Genomic DNA, 19,360 nt, shown 5'->3' on the forward strand with positions numbered 1-19,360 from the left:
AACTTCACAGAAATTCAGCTTGTTGGGACTTTATGTAACTTCACCCTCATTTTTTGGTCTAAATTGACCGGACTAGTGTAATGTAAACGAATATGAAATAACTGTAATAACTGTACTCGAAATTGAGTAAACATAATTTAAATCTAAAGACAGCTTGCATATGGTTGATTATCCACTAATCGCTACATGTGTAGAGTTATTCCTCGAAAGACGACGCTCAGAATAACAAACTGAGTTGTGATGACCCTACGTTTATTTGTTTACATTAATTCGTTATTGAATTTGACTGAAGTGTACAATAGAAATCACATTATAAGTTCACACACTCACCACACAAGGCAAACATAAAAATATATTATAAAAACAGACAAAAAGTGTTTAGGTAACGTGTAATAAAAAATATATATAATTCGCTTACAGATACTTCAATTATATTCATATGTATATATGTTTAATTTACCTCAGGCAATTTGACGTAATAATGTCCCACGGTTTGCGGCCCACTCGTCCGCATATCCCAGCCCCAATGCGCGCCATTTTGAATTGGGTTCTGAAAGTGATAAATAAATTATAGATTAGAATTATGTTTTGCCTGAATTTTGGGATTTTTGTTTTATATTATGGAGAATAAATATATTGTTTCAGTAACAAAACATTTTTGTTCTATTGTCATTTAAAAATTGTTTGGTTAGGATAAATAATTGATGATTTATAGAACATTTAATAATTAAAAAGTATGTTTTATATATTTCAACTGATTTGAAAAGGAAAGCTCATAAAAACTTATGGAATGGAATTAATGGAAATAAATTATCGGATAAACAGATAATTTTTAATTTAATCGATACAAATTTCCCAGTTTGACAAATCCATTAATGACCATTAGCATTATTATTCAAATACTGACAATGTAAACGTAACATAACATTTATTATTTCCGCACACAACATTACAATCTGCGCATAAAAAAAAAAATAAAAAAAAAAACGATCGCAGTTATATTTCCCGCCAAGCGTACACGTACCAATCACATTGAAAGTAGGCTACACCATTCTTTTTTCAAATATCAACGGATTAGTGTTACGCAATATAGAATCTGGTTCATTTGATCTGACATAATCTATGAAAGCGAGAGGTAGTAATTAATCTTCCATAAAAATTGTTACACGTGGTTGTTGTTATGATTAAATAGATATAATTTGATACGTAGCTTGTATTATATATGTAAATTTTGTTTATGTTTTAATTTTCGAATGTTGTGTATGTAAGAAAGTATTTAACTTGATTAAATTTTGATTATGAGATAACTTGAATCGCGGTTTAGAGAATAATGTTAGCTTGTTTTGGTTACCTGAAAGAGATGGCTCTGTAGCCATAAGGTTGTCTTTTGTGCAACTTGTATTTTTAGTCTGTGCTTTTGAAATATTTCCTATTGGTGTGTACAATAAAGCTTTATTCACTCATTCATTAGCTTGATTTTTAATAATAAACTATATAGATAATCAATTAGTGGAATTTATATAAATTATGTCTTTATAAATATAAATTACACATTTTGAATTAATGTTATAGTAAATTTTCATAAAACTTACCTACCATGTTCCGATAAAGATGAGTGAATTAACAATGTTTATGGTATAATTATATACCTTAATAATAATAAATACAATAGTTATAAAAACAGCTTTAAAGACAGATTCAACTAAACTGTCTTATTTGCTCATATATCAACATATAGCCGTAATTTCACGGAATTCTGGCGATCCTAATAAGCGGAATGAACTCATGAAATTATTTTATTGTCACCGAATCTGAATATTGCCTGAATATGGTTGAATCTGTCTATTAAAAGAGGCTTGCCTGGTAGGTATCGCTACCTAGCGATAAGGCCGCCTTTGGCTTACTTTAAATGTTATGTTCAGTTTTTCTTTTTTTATAAGCAACAAAGAATTTCATTTCATCAAAATCGAGTCTGAAGAAGTCAAGAAACATACAGGTGAAGCTAATAAAAGCGTATAAAAATCTACTATGGACACGTGTAACCAGATATAACATGTAACTTTCTTATATTTTTTATTTATCTGAAAGACAAAGTTAAATATTTATTAATGTGGTGCAGGAAGCGTGGCTGGCCTTATTGGAGGCTAAGTAAGAGTGGTTTGACATAGAAAATAGATCAGATATCTATCATTAGTTTAACCACAGATAATAACTATAATGCTCCATTACTTATGTCTATAATCTATGCTACAAACATTGTCGTGACTAATGACATGGCTAGTAATTTTTGTTTTTAAATTGACTTTAAAAAAATGCGGAGGTTAATGACATTTTTATTTAAAAGCTGGTGCCTCCCATGTAGTACTATTTAAAATTGGTTTAGTTTTGAAAATTTGAAAGCGTTTTGGATTTTCGTAAAAAATAATTATATTTTTAAAGTAAAATAAGCTTGGTTTCGTTATTTAACTAAGTTGGAACTTGAACAGGTGGTAAGGGATTTTCCCATGTACCCATTAAGCTACAGCTTAGATAATCTATTGTTCAAGAATATTTGTAAGAGTTCATCTAAGAATTGGATTACTTTACCAAACATCTCAAAATTTTAACCAAATATGTACAGCAGTTTACGCGTGCAACAGTAAATATACCTATTTATTCAGACGTATGACCGCCTCCTTGGTTCAGAGGTTAACGCGTGAGCGTAGAACCTAGGGCTCCTGAGTTCGATTCCCGGTCAGGTCAGTCCCGGTCTGGCAGGTCACAGAAGGCTGATCACCCAATTGTCCATAAGGAAAATTGATCAATGAAATAGATGTATATAATCTGCCCCATACCCCACACGGGACTTTACTTTTTATTTAGACCTATAATCAAAAAAATATCAATAGTAGGTTATTTTACTAAAAAATATATTTTCTTCGAGAATTATATTGCATTAAATTTTATCTTAATCTGCTTAGCGGTTTAAAGAGGAAATGCTGACAGATACACTTTCCCACTTATGATATTAATATGGCTTGCCATACAGGAAGTTTGATTACATAAAGCCCAGTAAAGCTCGTGAAAGTTGCTACAATAGCGGGCAATGGTAAAGTTAGATTAAGTTATATTGAAGTTATAAATAAATGCTTTGTACAGAGACAAAATGCTCGATTTTAAAAGAAAGTTAAATAGCTCGAAGCTAGCTAGCTAGAACGTACCACGAGTGAAGCCAGAGCAGTAATATAAGCCGCTTGTAATATAAGAAAAAGCTAATAATAATAATATTACAAAGCCCAAATAAACTGAGTGTGTGTGTGTGTAAGAATGTAAGGGAAATGTGTGTGTGGGTGTATGACAGTGTGTGCGTTTGTATACTTTAAAATAAAATATTAACAAATTATATTGACCTAAGATTTTGAAAGTTAAAAACAAAGTTTTTAGTTGTTTCCATTGGTTCCTTTGATTACGTCCGAAAACCTACTCTAGTACAATCGGATCGGATCAAATCGGATTTTCAATGTGGGAGTCCAGCACACTTCGACACGAATTGGGCCAGCTAGTACAGGAAAATTACCACCACAGAAGACAGGCGTTAAATAGTTGCATAGTACTGTGTTTGATTCGACGATGTTATAAAACAGATATACACTGTTTTACACATGCGTGTTCGTTATTCGCTTCGCTTATAGACTCGCTTATCGCCTCGCTTATCGCCTCGCTTATCGCCTCGCTGATCGCGCCATTGTAAATGCACCATAAGATGAAGGGCCTCCAGCTAAGATACCGGTTCAGTTGGATAAGAGTAAAAGTAAATCCACTACAATTATAGTTATTTATTGCATCATATCGGTTTATCGTTTGAACTGTTTATTTAATTAAATGGCTCCGTTCAGCGGCTGAAGTTGTAGTTCTATTTACGACTAAATTAAATGCCGGAGATGTTTTGCGAATTGCACGTTAATATTAGTCTAACTACATTTCTTATTTAAACTAACTGAAGTGACAGAATGTGTTTTGTGAACTGTCAAATGGGTGAACACCACTTTTTTTACTTTTTGACTTAAGTATTTGTCTGTTTAATTGTTATCAACTAACTAACAAAGGCTTTAGTTTCTACCGATATTTAACTATACTATTTTTTTTAACTAAATTATTTATATAAATTGTACGAATTTAACAGTTTTAATAAAGACTTTATTTATCATTTGTTATTGTTGTTGCCACTAAATGATTAAGAGCAATCCGTTATTTCGTGTAATATGACCATTTGAATTATTGATATGGCAATTTATTTCTTTAGGAAAATAATAATTACATTTCACATATAATTTACTAGCTGCGCCCCGCGGTTTCACCCGCGTAAGTCCGTATCCCGTAGGAATTTCGGGATAAAAGTTGCCTATATGTTATTCCAGCTGTCCAGCTGTCTACGTACCAATTTCATATCAATCGGTTCAGTAGTTTTTGCGTGAAAGAGCAACAAACACACACATAGTTACAAACTTTCGCATTTATAATATTAGTAGGATAGTAGGATTCTGTGATGTTATGTTAGTGTGTTACGTATATCGGAACTTTAACAATGGCAACGACATCCGATTTAAGATTGTTTTCACTACATTAGCGATACTATAAATTATTATTCGTTTATGACAATGCACGTATTATCTACACCTACCAGGGCAGCAGCTCAGAAATAATTAGTGCATAATAAAAAAGGAGAAAAATGTTTATAAATTACATGTAGTTATGAGCAATATTTGAGATAGTTCTGAATGAATCAATTTATCTGTATGTGTTGTTAACAACAATTATTGTTAATGAATTATTGTTATAGCCATCATTAAGATTTAGAAGCGGTATTTGTGAAATAAATCTAGAAAATTTCAGTATATTCATACATTTTCAGTAAATTTGTGTAATTAGTATGTTATACTTTTTCTCTTTAGATAGTTAATTTTCAATCATCTGTTTTCTTCCTTTCAAATGCACTGTGTGAATTCATTTAATGTGTTATAATTTGAGGTGTATGTCTGCAAAAGGGGAGTGGAAAGCTAGTACTTTTTATAGCATAGCTTTAAGTGATCGTTGACTTTATAGAAAGCATTTATTTCCTGTATTTTAAACAATAGCAGATATAACAGTTTTGTCTCAATTGTATCTGAAAACCGTTGTTGTTAATTAGTAGGTGTTAAAAGTGATAAATTGTTGGTTTATTGTTATGTTGCGTCTACACAGAGCCAAGTTAATACGAAAGTATCTTACTTTTAAGAGATTTTTGTATTATGGTACGTCTACACGGAGACAATAATAACGACCAATTAACAGATAGTATTAGGCAAGTCGTATTGTAGAATGTAATAACAGAGATAAAGATATATTCCACACAAATTGTGTGATACACAGACTATGTTAGCTATGTGCGTATGCGCAACTGTCGTGTAAAGCGTATTCGAACGAATAATAATGATACAAAAAAAATGCTTTAATTATGGAAACTGCAAAGTGGGTCAAAATTGACTCTGAAACTCTATATGTAACCAACTGGTACATAAATGGACCAATGGACATACAGGCGAAACTTATATAAGCGCATTGATTAAAAAATCGACTACTCGTGATTAAAATGATTCCATATTTGACATGTATTATTTAATATTATCATATCATAAACAGCCCATACACGTTCCCACTGCTGAGACACAGGCCTCCTATGAAAAATCAATTTATTTCAATCAATCGATTTTGGAGTCTGAGGTTCTCACCACTGAGCCACCACTGCTGTTATAGTATCATGTTCATGTAAATAATTCTCAAGTAGTGATTACTAAAAGTAACATAGAGGATTAATTTTTTCGCATTACGCCTCTCCAAATGTTCATGGGCGGTGGTAGCGTTTACCATCAGGCGTCTCACCAGCTCCATTGCCGACTGTAACATAAAAAAAAAAAAAATATTCTACAGTATGTATATTAATTTAAAATATACTCACCCCCTGATGTGTGTGCGCGTAGTTCCATATACTAAGCGTAATCAACACACCGAGCCACTGAAATATTAATTATTCAGTCATTAAATGCACATAAAATTACTTATTACAAGACGCTCATCCCCGCTTCGCCCGGATATCAAGATCCCTGTTTTATTCCAAGGGAGTGTTTAATCGAAATAAAAAACATTCTATCACCCAAGTCAGATTTAATCACAATACGTTGAGTAGTTTCAGTGTGATTGACTGATATATTCAAAAAAATTTTCACATATATATATATATATATATATATATATATATATATATATATATATATATATATATATATATATATTACATGCGTGCGAACATTAGTACAATGTTCGAATGTTTGTTCACGTGTATGTAAGGAACATTTTCAAATGTGGTGTACATTACGTACGTACACACCTGTAGGTTTATGTATTCGTGTGAGTGAACGCTATTACACATTTATTACGATCAGCGGACGAAAGGTGATTATAGAAATACGTTACATAATATAATATATGTGAATAAAGGTAAAGAAACAGATGGATAAAGGTAAATTACAGACTACATATAGGTTGACCAAAAAAGAATACTAATCATTTTCGAAATATCTTATAATTCCGATTTTAATAGATTGATTATTTATTATATACATATAATATGAAAAATAAGTCGAATAATCCTGTTTCTTCTTTAATATATCTACAAGTTCAAGAGTAACATATTTAATCAAATAAAGCTACAAATAAAACAATAACGTACCATGACACGGGCTACAGCTGTTGTTCTTATCACTTAGTACCTGTAACAAATATTAATTTCATTAAAATTAACTATTCATTAAAACTATGGTAAGCGACATTAAAATTAAAACAATGTTAAATGATTTTTTAAGCGGCAGGCCATTTGCCGAATCATAAATAAAGAAAAGATACTACTTAAAAAAAAAATCATTTTTTTTTTCTTTTGGCGCGCTTTCATATAGGAACGCCACAGAGTAAAAAGCAATATTACCATTATTTAATACTCTGTATATATTGCGTAAGTCACGACACACGATTGACCACATGCCGCAGGTAATTCACCATATAATGTAAATTTTCCTTATCCATATAAGTGTAATTAAGTCACTCTCACACGTCATTAAACTTAGTGTTGAACGACTTGTGATTAATCTAATCCATTGCATAATAGTAGAAAGAATTTATGCTAACATTATGATTATAATGTTAGGAAGGATTGTTTTTGGTCGATATTTACGATTTTTGACTCAAAAACTTCTTGGCTAATAATTTGGTGGTTAGAAAGCTACACATTAAAAGTTAAAACCGAGTAAATTAGGCGATTTTCTTTTCGAGCTAATTTCTTAATACCATATTACAGATAAAATTTAAATAGTCTTCCATTTAGAAAGTAAAAACTTTTTAACGGATTTTAAACGCGATTTATTCATTATATTATTAATCCGACGTTTCAAACACTTTACTTAGACTAGACTCAATCTCCCCGTGACCACGCTCGCTGTAAATCGCGTTTAAAATCCGTTCAAAATTTTTTGATTTCTAAATGTATAATACTCGCGTAAAATCAAACACAAGAAAATACTAATCTTCCATTGATAACAATCGGATTGATTAGCGAACAACAGTGCAATAAGCTTATCTCTGAAATGAAGGTTGTCGTAACCATCGCTTCAGTGTAGAACCTTTAGGATAATATTTAACCTTTAGAATAACGTTCTGGGCATCATTTTTAATAGATTGCGTCATATTTTAAAATAAATATGTTGATTGATAGTAACATAACACACAGAGCACTTGAAGTAGTCTAAAATAATGACGATTCAACATCTTCATTTAAATATTAGCAATATAAAAGATACGAGTATGTTGCTGGCACTGTGAAGTCTTTTGCCATGGATACCTTAGGTTTTAACCATTCAAGTGTAGCACTAGGTAATTAGGTCATAACACATTTTGTCGCTTTCTATTTTAGGTATTCGATATTCAGCTATCCAACCGTGGCCTAGGTCTAAGTTATCTAGTTACAAGCTGTAGAAATCGATGGAAAATATATTATTTCAAGTTGCTTTTTAATGGGGATATTTAAATGTAGATTATGTTACGGTTCGACTGTTTTTATTTTAATGTATAAGAGATAAAAATATATTGTTCCTTTTTTAATAAAATATGCAGCACATAAATAATATTTTTGATTCGATTAGGTGTACTGGTAATGTTAATTATACTTTGACATTACATTCCAAAACCTGAGATTTGATTTTTTTATTCACAATAAATAAAACTCTCTATCATTATTTATGGTTATAATATATAATAAGAATTTTATAACACATAGTTTATATAATTTTTTAACAAAAAACTAAATTACCTTCAAATTGTCCCAACTAGACCAAATTCAAACCACATGCAGCTACTAGCTTTCAAATAAAAATAGTATCATAAATATTGATTAATCTAGTAAGAAGTTAAGATAGATAACAAAGACAAAATATGCAGTCGAATTAATAACCTCCACCTTTTTTGAAGTCGGTTGAAAAAAGAAATTGCACAAATCAAAGAAACATTAGTGAAATATTTTTAACGTCTTTTTCTTATTTTTACTATAATTAAAAATGTAATATTTAAATGACCCAAACAAAACTCGCATAAAATTTAAATATCAGATACGTAATTAAACAAAGGCACTGAGTTTTGATTAATTTTGCTTTTAACCACTTTTACTGTGATTAATTGTGAAAATATTTTTGTATGTTTTTTAGGAAAAATAAACGCATAAAGGTTTATTGTTAGCATTACGTAATATAAACGTATTTAATGTATGAGATATGACATATGCATTTCCTGGTTACCACACAGTCTAGATGCAATCTGTGGAAAATTGAGTCTTGTCACTTTTTGTGAAGCAAATGATGAAACGTGAATCATAATATAATATCACCTGGCAATTTCCAGATACCAGATCTTACTTAGAGCTAAATCTGTAGTGTTAGAATTATGTTTTCGCAAAAATATTTAAAATAGCACCGAGACCGTTCAAAGTCTTATCTGTCCCTCTAAAAATCTTTAAATAATAATGATTCTTATCAAAAATAAATAAATACCCTTTTCAAATTGTGATGAGACCACTTGGGATGCTGGGATGCTGTGCGTTAGTGTGTGAGGCACATTTATATAAAAAAGTATCTCAAAAGTCGCTTCACCCAGTCGAAATTTACCTTAGAAATTAAAGAAATAACAAGCCCGAAAAATACATTGGAAGTAGGCACCACCCCCTTTTTTGAAGTCGGTTGACAATAATCATGAAAATAGATTCGTATTCATACTGGTGATGGGCCCTCCAGTACTGCACACTTCACACGCAACTTCCTTCCAGGTGAAGCTATTGAATGGTATACCACCTTTTTTTTTTTATAGTGGGGAAATCTTGCATAGATACCCACGGCCCCCGGGGATGGAGCCGTGGGTTATGTCGGATTCTTACCGACCAAAACCCCACTGTGTTCCGTCTAGCCACTTGGGTGAAGGGGCCACGGGAGCTGATTAAAATACGTCCGCGACCCCCTCGGCAATGATATACCACCTGCAGTTTTCCCTACCAACGACATTGGGGCGTTAAAGAGAAGAGCGTATTTGTCTCTAAAAGACCGGCAAAACTACTGTGAGTTACCACCAGTGATACAAGTGTGTTTGAGCTGTGAACTCTTAACATCAGGTCACCCCGCTTTCTGCTATATATGTATATATATCACCACAATATAGAAGATATCATTCTTCAAACTGTTCACAGAAATTTTATCATTATTTGCTTTTACATTTCGTAACAATAGATACATAGACTCATCATCAGATATAGGGAAAAGTTAAAATAATACCAAATCTAGAAAATAGTGGATAAAGAACGTAACGTAACGTTCTTTTTAGTTATTTTACGTAAGGTTTCCTTGCACATATGGTATAGGAGTCTAAAGGAAGTTACATACAAACATACAGGTGATATAAGCGTGTTAATAATTATAATAACAGTTGTAGTACATTATAGTACTTCTACATGTACGCTGCCACTGTCAGGGGTCAATGTGGTATCCACTGAAAATCAGTGAAGAGTCTAAGTTCCTTTAATGGGCTTAGACTCTTATACACTGAGTGGATCTCCCGTTTATATAAGGTTTATTTAACGTTTTGTAAATTAGATTATTTTTTATTAACTTTACCTTATACAAATAAATGTATTTTCTTTCTTTCTTCTTAGTATATTGTAAAATGAGAATATCTATCATTTCTACATGATTAAAAGCAATTATTAAATCTATAATTACACAACATAACGTCATTGTTATCATATCAAGTTTATAAATGAACATCAATTAAACAGTGAATTTATCATCGTAAACATCTAAGAAATACGTCCGCGTATCGTTCATTATTATTTTCACCTACAAAGTTGTCAACGAGTTAGCAATTTATAAATATTTATATTAAACGACACAATTATGTCATAAGTGCTGACCAATTTTCAACACGCAATTCGGAAGAGACGTGTGCAATGCTGCATGCGTGTTTTTGTGGATTGCTTCCGGATTCTACGGTCTGCGCCACGCTCTGTTATCTATTCCTTCGATTGTGTCATAATGCATTTGACATAGATGGTTTGGCTATACCACAGTATAAATAGCTGCATACAGTAGTACAACGATTTTATGTATAGTAAAAACCGAAAACGCCTAGACAATGAAATTATTCTTTAATTCACTTATAATAACAAGTAATTAACAGGTTGGTTGTCACAGCTAAGTAAAAGTCAATATTATAGTAATGATAAAAACACAACAAACGTTGTTATTGATTTGTTGATAGGTAGACCGAAGAGACGACGCATAAAACATGTATGTTACCAAAGAGCATTAAAATATGAGTGAGAGATGAAAGAATAAATAGTCCCGTTCTGCCAGGCGTATATAGCTAAGGCTCCTGTTAAAAATATCTTCCTTGAATGACTGTATTGATTATTAGACTGTGGTCTATGTCATGGGTTTTATTCATCCGTTCTATGCGGTTTCGAACTTCAAAAATATAAATCGTTTGTATTAATAGTTTCTACATACATAGCAGTATATTTTAATGACATTTTTTGTGACGCGTACCATGAACTATTTAGAACTGTTATGTTCTGTTAAGTACATACATATACAGGGTAGCGTAGGGAATGTTTTATATTGGTTTATTGCTTTATTATTTATCTGCTTCAGATTAAATGCTTGTTCGATTATAGGTTGACAACAGTCCTACAAAATTTGATACGATAGAAAATTAAAAAAAAAATCGCAATTATTCTGATTTTTTCTCAAATTAATTTGACATTGGACGTAACCGCGATAGTGTTTTAGTTTAGGTATTTTTTGCTTTATTTATAGCTGTTGCAGTACTCTTAATTGGCTTTCTATTCTGATAACAAATATCAATTAATAATCAAGTATTTTTATGTTGTGTTTAAAAAAATTGTAATGTGAAAAACATATTTTACTGAATATAATACTATAAGAAAAATAAAATTTAAATATAAAATGTATAATAATTGTACTATTCTGTAGATTACATTTATGTAAATGCCTAATGGTAAAATAAATTAATCATAAAATTTAACGGTGACAACTTATAAAGTGCCTTTAATGTATAATAAATAAATTAAACTTAACAAATTTTTACATTTCAATTTTACACATGAGTTATATTTTATAATTAATGTAAATACGTACGGAGCATAGAATATATTTAATATTTATGAACAAAAAACAAAATACTCACAAATAAAAAAATAACACGAGCGTACAATTATTTAAATAAATAATTAAAACTTCACACACGTTTTTGAACGCACGCTTCTTTCCTATGGCGAACCTTTCGCTTTTCGCGCGCAAACTGCACCAGGGCGCTAAAACAACTGACAGTTCTACACAACAATTTTCGTTCCCTTTCCAAAGGTGGACTAGTGAGAGTTAGTAATCTAGACATTGGGTATTGGGTGTCTCATAACTGTTAATAATTTATTAAGTAAATAGATTTCTAAGTTCATAGAAGGGATAAGTTATCAGGTTGGTGTGTAACAAGTCCGCCCTGATTCATGTTTCACCCAAGAATTATCAAAATCTATACTAATATTATAAAGCTGAAGAGTTTGTTTGAACGCACTAATCTCAGGAACTATCGGTCCGATTTGAAAAATTCTTTCAGTGTTAGATAGCCCATTTATTGAGGAAGGCTATAGGCTATACATGTACCACGGGCGAAGCCAGGACAGATCGCTAGTACATTATACATCTTCGCCCAGATTTATCAGTGCTTTGTTTTATAATCTGATCGTATATTATTAATCTAAATTTATATTATAAGTATTTGTTTTTGATATTTTGATGATTTGTTAGTTTGTTATCTCTAACAACATGAACGATTTCACAAAAACTAACTATGTATCTGAATATTTAGAGAGAAATACATAACTTGGCTATCTTTTTAATTGGCGGGTAATCTCCGGCAACCCTGGGACATGCGGTTAGTCTTACAACATAAAAATAAAATAAATTACGAACGTATTAATTGTTTTCATATAATTTGCTTTTTAAGGAATAAAGTTAATAAATGTTTTTTGCAATAAAAAAGTTAAAATCCTGTCCTCATCATCATAATATATAACCGAATCATCCGCACGTCAGCAAATAATAAATACACCTTCAAAAAATCTGCTCAGATGTCCGCGGTGTGTATATAATAAATAGGCAAATGCAGTGTGAATACACCTCAATTCATTTTGTGTTGTCAGCCATTTTGAATGTGAAATTTGACATCTAGTGTCTAGTGTATAGTAGATTTGATATTGATTTTAATATTCCATGCTTAGTTTTGCGTTCAAATGAAAACCGCATCGAAATAGGTCGATACATTTGAAAGCTTCGATGCCACATACATACACTGATAGAGAAACCTCGACATCAAACTTATAACACACCTCTTTTTACGTCGGTGGTCAAATAGTATTTTAAAGTACTAGTACTAGTAAAAAAGGCTCTTATATATGGTCTGAGTTATATAAATTGAAATAAAACAATAAATCGGACGGAAAGCTGTATGATCTTTATATAAATATATAAATTGTTTTATTTTTATCTCAGATCTCATACGTCATGTAACTTTAAAAAATAAACTTTAAAACAACTCTTGCTTTCCAAAACCTGTCGGAACATCAATTTAGTTAAAGCGGAGTAGGTACTTAAACTTGTTTGTTATTTGATTTCACTGCAGATAATAAAGTGTATATCATCTGTTGTAGGTCATATTCGCGCCATGCCATGTTGCTGTTTTTTTTTTAGGTATAGGCACAGATAACATAATGCTGTATATGAGATGATGGTAAGATAAAAAAATATAATGTAAAAAGCGGCTAACATTTAAGGCTATTAATTATTAAGCTGTATCGACCGAATATATAGATAAGTTTCGTCATGGTCATATATTTGTTAATAATTGTATTTATTGTCCACTGATCCGCGATACTTTGATTAGTTTGAATTAAATCTGTCCGTTGAAAACTGAGTTCAATGAATTTGATGAACATACATACAAACAATCCTACTAATATCCTACCCTGTTAATATTATAAATGCGAAAGTTTGTGAGGATGTGGGTATGTTTGTTATTCTTTTATAAAACTACTGAACCGATTGCAACGAAATTTGCTACGTAGATAGCTGGACAAACGGAATAACACACAGGCAACTTTTTATCCTGATATTCTTATCAAAAAACCGCGAATCCTCAGGGCGCAGGTAGTATTTAAAATTTATTGGCAGTTTCATACTAGTTCCACCGTAAATCAAAACATTGAGTACTAGGCGAGCAGACACTGAAGGGAGGTTGTAAAGCCACCCTGCACACAAGTGCACGGGCTATTCATTATATACAAATTGTACATGTAGTACGCTTGCTTTATATTAGTTAAACACGCGTCTTTCCGTGTTTATTTATTCATGCGTTTGTATTTTTGGATTTTACGGAACAACTAAAATAATTGCTAGGTATTGGCCTCGGGAAACTAACAACAAAAAATGTAACGTTTATAGGCTAAATACTATCGTAGACTTTTCGGCTATTTAGTTATTGAAACCTAATTATATATACAAGGAATATGTGTGCACAACGCACACATATAAAATCTTTAATATTAACATGATAAAAATTTACATTAGACATTCTAAAAGTACTACGCTTGCATCTTGATTTTATGCACTAATTTTATAATTACACGCAAAAAGTTGAAGCTAATATTTTGAATACCCACGAATTACCGAGTAAGAAACAGTCGAGTTGAGAGCCTTCTTCGCCTGTGGGAATGTCGGTTAACGTTTAAAAATATTTATTAAATTTTGCAATGTAAAGACATTACAAAATATTTTGCTATACATAAAAGGGGTGGAGTCGATGCCACAAACTCCGCCCGTTGTTTACTAACTACCCCGCAACCCAAAACAATCTACCAGGCTGTCATGAATTCGAAGAGCATTCGCCAGAGAGCGAAAAAATATTGTTTACAAATGTCGTTCGAAATACAAAACAATGTATCAGGCTCGCATACTTTAAAAGAGCACGTTTATAATATTCAAACATCTTTCTCCGAACCTTTTAACCTAGCATAGTGTTTTTATTAATCTTTTATTTTATTACCAGCGGTCTGTCGGCTTCGCCTATGGTACATGTATAGCCTATAACCTTCCTCTTTAAATGGGCTAAATAACACTGAAAGAATTTTTCACATCGGACCAGTAGTTACTGAGATTACTGCGTTCAAACAAACAAACAAACTCTTCAGCTTTATAATATTGGTATAGATAAAAATATTAGTTGTTCGTCCGTGTAGTCAAAGAGAATTCCCACAGCGGCCTATATAACTCTATAGTCTCCTATCTCAATAACATCGCTTCGTTTCTAATTGCAACATGAAACTAAGACAAACGGACAAACAAACAAAAAAACCAATTTAATAAGAGTAAAAAACGATGACAGATCAAACCGTCAATTCACAGACAAATACAGATATATTAATAGATAAAGATAGCAACTAAACGATCACTTTAACTATACAACAGGAAATAACCACTCCGGATGTTCGCCACCTATGATCCACATCAATCATTTTATGGTCATACAAGCGAAATTAAACTAGAATCGAAAACACATCGCTATTACATAAATACCTAACATCCGGACTAAGGTATTGCAACACTCAGAAATAACAATTACCCAGTGTGTCAGAGGCGTTCGTTGCGTAATAATGAATGGGTGTTGTCTTATAGAAAATGACGTTCATGAAAGCTGACGCTTGACGCATTAGGTCTTTACAGCGGCAGACCGAGAAAACAGTAATTAAATAGGTAATTCTATTGTACAAAAGGTTCACCGAAGTTCTGTGGGAGAAATACCAGATTCTAAAATCAAATGACAATGTCAAATTGGGAACCTCCTTTGTATTTGGGGCGTCGTGATTAACTCGTGAAATGATAGTTAAATAAAAGCATGATAAAAAGGTGTAAAATATGTTATTAATTAAAGTTCATGTTCGGACGAGCAATCCTACTATATCCTACTAATCCTACTAATATTATAAATGCGAAAGTTTGTAAGGATGTGTGTGTGTTTGTTGCTCTTTCACACAAAAGCTACTCAACCGATTACAATGAAATTTGGTACGTAGATAGCTGGAAACCATAAAGTTATAAATAATTGTTGGGTGCGTTTTTACTAACAATTTATCATTATTATTCTCTGTTAATAATAAATATGGGACGTGTATTCTGATTAATTTATAAGTAAAATAAATAAATAAAATTAAAATGAAATTGGCCATAAATCATGCTTTGATCTTTAAAACTACACAACGGGTTGTGATGGGATTTCAACAAAAAGAGTGATTCAATCAATTTCTATCATACCTATTTTTTTAGCAAGTCAGGATAAATTTATCATTATATTCCATGCGCAGACCGAGATCTTAAGGTGAGTTCGCTTAATTTTTCAATTATAACAGTAAAAAAATGTAACTAAAAACATAACATAACAATAATGAATAAAATAAATTGTCTCACTTGCTATGTCTATATAGTGTACACGTAAGGTAAGGAAATAATCGAATCCTCGCTATCCTTAATTCTAAATAATAATAAACTCATGAAATTATTATATTGCCACCAATCCTTGATAAGTGAAAAAAGTTTCAATATTTGATTGAAACGTTTGGGTCAAAATCGAGTCTAAAAGAGTTGGTTATATGCAAACATATAAGATTATCTAATAAATAAAAGCGTTATAAAAAGATGTAGATTTATTCAGATCCATATCTATAACACAGATAATATAACAGTATTAATATATATTATGCTAGTCTATATATTTCGATTCACTTGTGACTTGAAATGTACGACTCTGGTTAATCTAAAAATCTCTATTTTCCGTAACGACTCCCGTGACGATTATTTCTAATTATGAGAAATTAAAAAGTTGTGGTACTTATATTTTAGTCATGTCTACTTTTTTCTTATCAACGCTGGTGCTGTCAAAATTTGGTTACGATATTATATATCAGATAGGTATTTCGAAAATTTAATTGATCATCTGAATTGTAAAAATACAGTGTGCATGATTATTTAAAGCTTTTGGACAATTATTGATATCATAATAATATGATTTATTAAATTAATTCAAGACAGTCATATTTCCCAACTGGCTGCTCCGCCCCGGCTTCGCCCGTGGTACATATATAGCCTATAGCCTTCCTCAATAAATGGGCTATCTAAGACTAAAAGAATTTTTCCAATCGGACCAGTAGTTCCTGATATTAGAAACAAACAAACTCTTCAGATTTTTAATATTACTATGGTTGAATTCATGAATACTGATTGTTTGTTCATATTAAGCCTACTTTTTTCACGCACGCAGGTCGAAGAACAAAAGAGCAGATTGAATAATAATAATTTCTTTCCAAATTCAAATTATCATTTAACTAGCTGCGCCCCGGTTTCACTCGCGTAAGTCTATATGCTATAGGAATATCGAGATAAAAAAAATTGCCTGTATGTTATTCCAGTTGTCCAGCTATTCACGTATCAAATTTCATTGAAATCGGTTCAGCATTTTTTACGTGAAAGACACACACACATCCTCACATTTTCGCATTTATAATATTAGTAGGATAGGAAGTAGGATGAGGAAAGAATTAAATATAATATATCGATTTATTTTTAATTAAACTCTCTAAAGTCAAGTCGTCAAAATAAAGTCTTCCTTATACTTTAACACCATAAGTTAATTGCGGATGTGACATGGCTATTACGTATAAATATGTAACACAAATACCATGTAAATAATCGTTACGCTATACACGTCCTGCTTAACCTATAACATTTATGACGTAACGTAACTAATCTTTATGGTTTACTTCGAGTTTTATATTAAATAGTACCTTTAAAACCGCTTGTTGTGTAACGTTCAAAGAAACCATTTAAATGCTATAGTGCCTAGTTGCTTTATATTATACTAGCCGCGCCCCGCGGTTTCACCCGCGTAAGTCCGTATCCCGTAGGAATATCGGGACAAAGAGTTGCCTTTATGTTATTCCAGTTGTTCAGCTGTCTACGTACCAAATTTGATTGTTTGTTTGTTTGGTTCAGTAGTTTTAGCGTGAAAGAGCAACAAACACACACACATCCCTACAAACTTTCGCATTTATATTATTAGTAGGAAGTGCTATAATGACATGGGTTCTATAAAATAATCTTAAACTGAATTTAAATATGGTTTTATCGTTAAATCGTTTATCTGGCAGACGGGCATAATGTTTGATTCCGAAAATTGCCGGAAAATTAAACAAAACAAATGTACGATATTCATAGAACAGAAAAGGTTTGTTATCATTTCATAATATGAATATTAAATACTAGCGGTCCGCCCCGGCTTCGCCCGTGGTACATCTATAGCCAGATCCTGCTAAGATTATAAACGTTAAATTTTTTAGGTATAGATGAATATATGGATGTTTGTAAGGTGCTCTTTCACGCGAAAACAGTTTATCGACGCCCACTTCACAACGGGCCGTGCAGCAGAAATCGTAATATTTTAATTTCACCACAACTTCAAAACTAAACGTCCAATTATAATCATTCAAAGACCTAATATTATCAACATAAACTGTACTTATTGAATATTTTGATAAGGATTAATAGCGCGAGTAAAATAAACGCGTTTAAATGTAGTCCAAAAAAATTCAAGATTTTTAAATAAAAATGTGATTGTTGTGCCTCACTCGACATAGATAGGTATGGTGTGTCGCGGACTTTTTTGTAGATATTTATAAGATCTACAATTAATTCTAACATTTTATGGTTCTATCTTTTGTAGTTTAGGCAGCGTACGCAAAATAAGTAACTTCATTGGTTGATTTTTTTCAGTTAATCGAAAATATCTTACAGAACCCTATTTTTTTTCAAAATAAAATATAGCCTATGTTACTCGTGGATAATGTAGCTTTCGAATGGTGAAAGAATTTTTAAAATCGGTCCAGTAGTTTTTGAGCCTATTCATTACAACCAAACAAACAAAGTTTTCCTCTTTATAATATTAGTGTAGACAACGCAATATGTCTCCTTTTGCCTTTAAAGTTTTATCAACTTTATACCTGGCCAAAAAAGAAAATGAAATATAAAATTGAGGCGCATACATATAATAAAATCAGACACCGGAATCGGAACCGGAACATCATAAGCCGAAATACACAATTGTGCATGTATATTAATCTACTCAACTGCCATCTATATCAAGAAAACATTACCGCAGTTTTTCAAGCCATCTGAAGTCCCGTGTCAGATGATGTACATATGTTTCACTGATCGATTTTCTTTAGGGACAAGTAGATCAGCCTTCTGTGTCCTGCCAGACCGAGACATTTTTTTTGTGCGTCCCCACCGGGAATTGAACCCAGGACCCCTCGGTTCTACGCTCACGCGTTAACCACTGTAGTCTGTACCAAGGAACCTAAGGAAGGTACCAAGGCGGTCTATCAAGGAGGAGGTTAGCCATGTACAAAATGAAAGAAAAGCTTTGTTTCGGAAACTATTTTAATGAAAAAACTTTAATAAACATGCACATGTGTGAAACTAATGATTATATATAAATAATTATATCATCATGACAAAAGTATTATTTATATTAAATCTTACAATTCCGATATCTAGGTACCTAAAAAATTATTACATATTTGATAATTGCTACATTGATATTCGTATCTCGGTTCAAAATTACTATATGCCAAGGAAAT

General features: G+C 31.8%; 1 protein-coding gene across 2 annotated transcripts in view; it reads right to left on the minus strand.

Moving 5' to 3' along the window:
- Positions 1–11,987, minus strand: part of LOC119835991 — a 19,854-nt gene extending 7,867 nt beyond the window's left edge. The window contains exons 1-4 of one of the 2 annotated variants that reach the window (XM_038361143.1): positions 11,868–11,987; positions 6,746–6,785; positions 5,975–6,031; positions 461–550 (exon numbers count right to left, since the gene is read on the minus strand). In XM_038361143.1, the coding sequence (XP_038217071.1) occupies positions 461–550; positions 5,975–6,031; positions 6,746–6,748 (150 nt within the window). In that variant the 5' untranslated portion in view covers positions 6,749–6,785; positions 11,868–11,987. Of the gene's footprint in view, positions 1–460; positions 551–5,974; positions 6,032–6,745; positions 6,786–11,808 lie in introns of both variants that reach the window. The other variant, XM_038361142.1, reaches the window with a different exon arrangement.
- Between the last annotated feature and the right edge of the window lie 7,373 nt (positions 11,988–19,360).

Source organism: Zerene cesonia, chromosome 22, assembly GCF_012273895.1.
Source record: "Zerene cesonia ecotype Mississippi chromosome 22, Zerene_cesonia_1.1, whole genome shotgun sequence".
Lineage (NCBI taxonomy): Eukaryota > Metazoa > Arthropoda > Insecta > Lepidoptera > Pieridae > Zerene > Zerene cesonia.